At 46.4% G+C, this 5,407-nt stretch overlaps 1 protein-coding gene across 1 annotated transcript; it reads right to left on the reverse strand.

Moving 5' to 3' along the window:
* Positions 1 to 226: 226 nt before the first annotated feature.
* Positions 227 to 4,432, reverse strand: LOC130144353 (uncharacterized). Its single transcript, XM_056327877.1, is given in 5 exon segments — positions 227 to 494; positions 496 to 604; positions 607 to 639; positions 642 to 723; positions 4,028 to 4,432. Coding segments are annotated over 5 exon segments (897 nt in total).
* Between the last annotated feature and the right edge of the window lie 975 nt (positions 4,433 to 5,407).

Genomic DNA, 5,407 nt, shown 5'->3' on the forward strand with positions numbered 1-5,407 from the left:
GACTACCATGGAAATCAGCATAATATATTTGTGACATTTGATAATAATACTTATTTTGTTGGAATCTCATATATTTTTTAGATGAAGATTCACCTGTATTTTTAATCTTCCAAGCATGCACAGTCTTTTAGTTTTTTCTAGTATATGGAATCATAGAAACTTTTAGGTTGGAAAAGAACTTTGAGATCATGAAGTCCAACCATAAACCTAATACTTGCAAGTCCCACTAAACCAGGTCCCCAAGCACTACATCTACATGTCTTTTAAATAACTCCAGAAATGGTGACTCAACCACTTCCTTGGGCAGCCTGTTCCAATGCTTGGCAACACTTTAGGTGAAGAAATTTTTCCTAATATCCAGGCTGAACTTCCCCTGGTGCAACTCAAGGCTGTTTCCTCTCATCCTATTGTTTATTACTTGGAAGATTAGACTGACACTCACCTCGATACAACCTCCCTTAAAGTAGTTGTAGAGAGCCATAAGGTCTCCGTTGTCTCCTTTTCTCCAAGCTAAACAACCCCAGGTCCCTTAGCCGCTCCTCACGAGACTTGTGCTCCAGAGCCTTCACCAGCTCTGTTGCCCTCCTTTGGACATAGTCCAGCACCTCAGTGTCATTCTTGAAGTGAGGGGCCCAAAAAAGAAACCAGTATTTGAGGTGAGGCCTTACCAGTGCCAAGTGCAGGGGGACAATCACTATCCTTGTCCTGCTGGCCACACCATTTCTGATACAAACAGGATGCTATTGGCCTTCTTGGCCACCTGGGCACACTGACATCTCATATTCAGCCATCTGTTGACAAAAACCCTCAGGTCCTTTTCCTTCATCCAACTTTCCAGCCACTCTTCCCCAAGCCTGTATAGCATTGAATTGGGTTGTTGTGGTCCAAGTGCAGGACCCGGCACTTCTCCTTGTTAAACCTCATACAGTTGTCCTCAGCCCATTGATCCAGCCTGTCCAGATCCCTCTGCAGAACCTTCCTACCCTCAAGCATATCAACACTCCCCCACAATTTAGTGTCATCTGCAAATATACTGAGGGTGCACTCAATCCCCTTGTCCAGATCATTGATAAAGATATTAAACAGAACTGGCTCCAGTACTAAGCCCTGGGGAACACCACTGGGGTGCCAGCTGGATTTAACTCCATTCACCACCACGCTTTGGGCTCAGCTACAGCCAGGTTTTTACCCAGTGTAGGGTACACCCATCCAAGCCATGAGCAGCCAATTTATTCAGGAGAATGCTGTGGTAACAGTGTCAAGGGCTTTACTAAGGTCTAGGTAGACAACATCCACAGCCTTTCCCTCATCCACTAGGGGGTCATCTTGTCGTAGAAGGAGATCAGGTTTATCAAGCAGGATCTGCCTTTCATAAACCCCTGCTGGCTGGGCCTGTTATGTCCTGTACGTGCCATGTGATGGCATTCAAGATGATCTGTTCATAACCTTCCCTGGCACTGAGGTCAGACTGACAAGCCTGTAGTTCCCTGGATGCTTCCTTCTGCCAGCCTTGTAGGTGGGTATCACATGTACTAATTTCAACTCGGATCTCCCCGGTGAGCCAGGACTACTGGTAAATTATTGAAAGTGGCTTGGTGTGCACTTTAGCCAGCTGCATCAGTATCCTTGGGTGGATCCCATCTGGGCCCACAGACATGTGTATGTCTAAGTGCTGTAGCAGGTTGCTAACCAGTTTACCCATTGATTATGGGGACTTTATTCTGCTCCCTGTCCCTGTCATTCCAGCTCAGGGGTTTGGGTACCCAAAGACAACTTGCCTTACTATTAAAGGCTGAGGCAAAGAAAGCATTAAGTACCTCAGCCTTTTCCTCAGCCTTTATCACTATGTTTCCCCCCTCATCCAAAAAATGACAATGATTGTCCATAGCTCTTGTTTTGTTGCTAATGTAAGGAACATTTTTTACTGTCTTTTATAGTAGTACCTAGACTTGACCCTTCTAATTTTCTCCCTGCATGACTTCATGACATCCTTGTAGTCCTCCTGAGTTGCCTGCCCCTTCTTCCAAAGGTCATAAACTCCGCTTTTTTCCTGAGTTCCAGCCAAAGCTCTCTGTTCAAGCCAGGCCAGTTTTCTTCCACAGCATCTCATCTTTCCCACATAGGGATGGCCTGCTTCTGTGCCTTTAAGATTTCCTTCCTGAAGAACATCCAGCCTTCCTGGACCCCTTTGCCCTTCAGGCCAGCCTCCCAAAGTACTTTGTCAACCAGGCTCCTAAAACAGACCAAAGTCTGCCCCCTGGACAAATCCAGGGTACCAGTTCTGCTGACTCCCCACCCGACCTCTCCAAGAATCTAAACCAGTATGTTTTCATGTTCACTATGACCAAGATAGCCTTCTGTTCACAATGGCACCTTCCCTAGTTGTCTCACTGACCTTACTGTATTTCCAGCAGACATCTGGTAAGTTGAAGTCCCCTATGAGAACAAGGGCTAGTGACTGTGAGACTTCTCCCAGCTAGTTATAGAATATTTCATCTGCCTCTTCACCCTGGTTGGGGGCTCTGTAACAGATTCCCACTATGATATCTGCCTTGTTGGCCTTCCCCCTGATTCTCACCCATAAACACTCAACCCTATCAACCATCACCATCATCAAGCTCTTAGACAATCAAAACACTTCCTAACACACAGGCCTATTCCACCGCCTCTCCTTCGCAGCCTATCCTTTCTGAAGAGTTTATAGTCATCCATTGCAGCACTCCAGTTGTGCAAGTCATCCCACCATGTTTCTGTGAGGTCAACTATATCATAGTTTTCCAACTTCACAATCAATTCCATCTCCTCCCGTTTGTTGCCCATGTTACATGCATTGTTATAGATACACTTCTCTTGGGCTTCTGATCCCATTACCATTTTGGGGTGGGAAGCCCTAATCCCTACTTGACCATTCTCAGGTGATTTCATGGTTTCTTACACATCAAAAAATGTGTCTTTGCTGTCGCATGGATCTCCATCCCCCGCCTCCATTGAGATGACAGACCAAAGGACCTCGCTATCACACTGTCCTCAAACACTGGCATGCTGCCCCCAGGCCTATGTATCTTTAGGAAGCCTGGTTTATCTCTTTCTCCCTTCAAATCTAGTTTAATTTTTTTTCAGTGAGCCCTACTAACTCCCGTGCAAAGATCCTTTTTTCCCCTTTGAGACAGGTGTACCCCATCTGTCACCAGCAGTTCTGGTGTCATGTAAACTGACCTATGATCAAAAACCCTAAAATTCTGCTAGTGACATCAGGCTTGGAGCCAGGTATTGATCTGCTGGCTCTTCCTGCTTCTTCCCTCATCATTCGCTGGAACTGGAAGGGTAGAGAAGAACACTACTTGTGCACTTGATCCCTCAACCAGTTGTCACAAGGCCCTGAAGTCTTTTTTAATTGCCCTTGGATTTCTTGTTGCAACTTCTATCTGTTGCAACAACTATCTGAACAATCAGTAATATTATTGATACTGATAAATCAGTAACGGATTATAATCTGAAGGACGTACCAGGCTAGGAAGATTTCTCTTCACATCTTTAACCTGGGCCCCAGGGAGGCAGCAGACATCCCTAAGAAGTGGGTCTAATGAGTATACTGGGCCTTCTATTTCCCCTCAGGAAAGAGCTTCCTAAGACAATGACCTGTCTTTATTTCTTTATGGAAATGGTTTTGATGCAGGACATAGGCCGTCTTAACCTCAGCAACAGCTTCAAGCTACATGAACCACGCCTTCATTGTTTTTCAGTTCCACTTGAAAAGCCTCACAGCTGTTAAGCATGGGCATCTGGGAAAGAGTGGTGGTCACAGGGGAGACACGCCTTCTGTTCTGGGCAGGAACTTGTCACAATTGCCCCCTATCCTGTAAGTCACCACATTCTGCCAAGTGCAGAGAGGATAGGGAAACCCCTGTATCATGTGTCCTGTCTGCCTGACAGGCCTGTCCCAGGGAAGGTAGGGTGCAATGCCAGCAGTCTCTCTCTCTCTCTCTCTCTCTCTCCCGGACTCCCTGATACTCTTCAGCCTACTCACCTCCTCCCGGAGCTCTGTCACTGAGCGGAGGAGTTCCTCTACCCGGGCACACCTCCCACAGCTGTGCTCGCTGCTGCTGTCCAGTACTGGCGTAAGAGCAGGGCATGGCTGGCAGCCGGCACCTGGGTGGCTGCGTGTTCCCACCAGAGCTCTCTGGGCAGCTGCATCAGTTGTGGTGGGTGCAGAGTTTGGGGTAGGCATGGCTTTCTGCTGGGTGAATACCATTGCTCCCTGGTTGAGCTGGCAGAGCTTCAGTGCCCTTCTGCAGGAATTGCCACACAAACTGCCATGCCAAGTCCTTGTTGGTGCACTACACCCTGTCTTCCTCCTGTGGTCATGGCAATTCTGGTCACCAGTGCTCCTCAGGGTCTTCTTTATAGGGTAGGGGAGGAGCTCAGTCGCCATTGCTCCTGTCCCCACCCGAGTTCCATTGGTCACTGTTGAATGGTGGGTTCCTGGGGGCTCTCTCTGCTCCCCTGAGATTTCCCCAGGGAACTCCCCTGTGCACCGTGTAGAGCACTCCACTGCACATCATGCCGGCACCAAAGCTGCTTGCCTCAGCAACTGCTGAGTCCTTGTTAAGCATTCTACTGGTGAGAAGGTGAAGTAAATGGGAAAATTACAAAAAAGAGCCATTTTGGATTTAGGGCACTGCTGTGGTAATAGGGGCACTGGCAGTCTGTTCTGCAAAGGGCAGGCTTTGAAGTTTGCGTATATGCTGTGGATGCAAGCCATTTCCATAGGGTTAAGGATTAATTCCTGTTCCTCTTGCATACAGCAGTTAGACAGAGCCAATAGGAGCAGACTATATTAAAACGTATTTTCATTTTAGGCATATTTGATTTCTTTAGTTTGGCATAAGATGTAAGAAAAATTAGACTTTTAGTTCACAGCTAATAACTCTTATCAAGAAAGAAAAGTTAATGAAACGTACTTGAAGTTGTTGGCAGCACTTCCTCTTTAACACAGTTGTTGATAAAAGGGTATAACAAAATTAACCTTTTTTAATTATTATTTTTTATTTCCCCATAGATTTGGGAAGATCTATATTAACCTTCACAAAATAATAATAGCTGTATATGGCCATGTGTATAGCACACCAGTTGAGAAATTCTGTGATTTTAAAATTTAGGTTAGAGACAAAGGAGAAACACAGTTTTCCTGAGGGCACCAAGAAACCTAAATGTCCCTGATCACACTCAACTGGGGCCTCTACCTGCACACCCTACCTGTGGGCCCAGAAGCCCCATTTCAGCCTTGGTCTTCAGTTGTTATCTGAGCTGCGTCACAGTGTTTGTGATCTCTAGCTCAGCTCTAGCAGTATTTGATCCTGTTTATCCTGACCTGTGGACTGTTTTTGTGACTTGACTTTAGCCCAAC

This window comes from Falco biarmicus, chromosome 2 (assembly GCF_023638135.1).
Source record: "Falco biarmicus isolate bFalBia1 chromosome 2, bFalBia1.pri, whole genome shotgun sequence".
Lineage (NCBI taxonomy): Eukaryota > Metazoa > Chordata > Aves > Falconiformes > Falconidae > Falco > Falco biarmicus.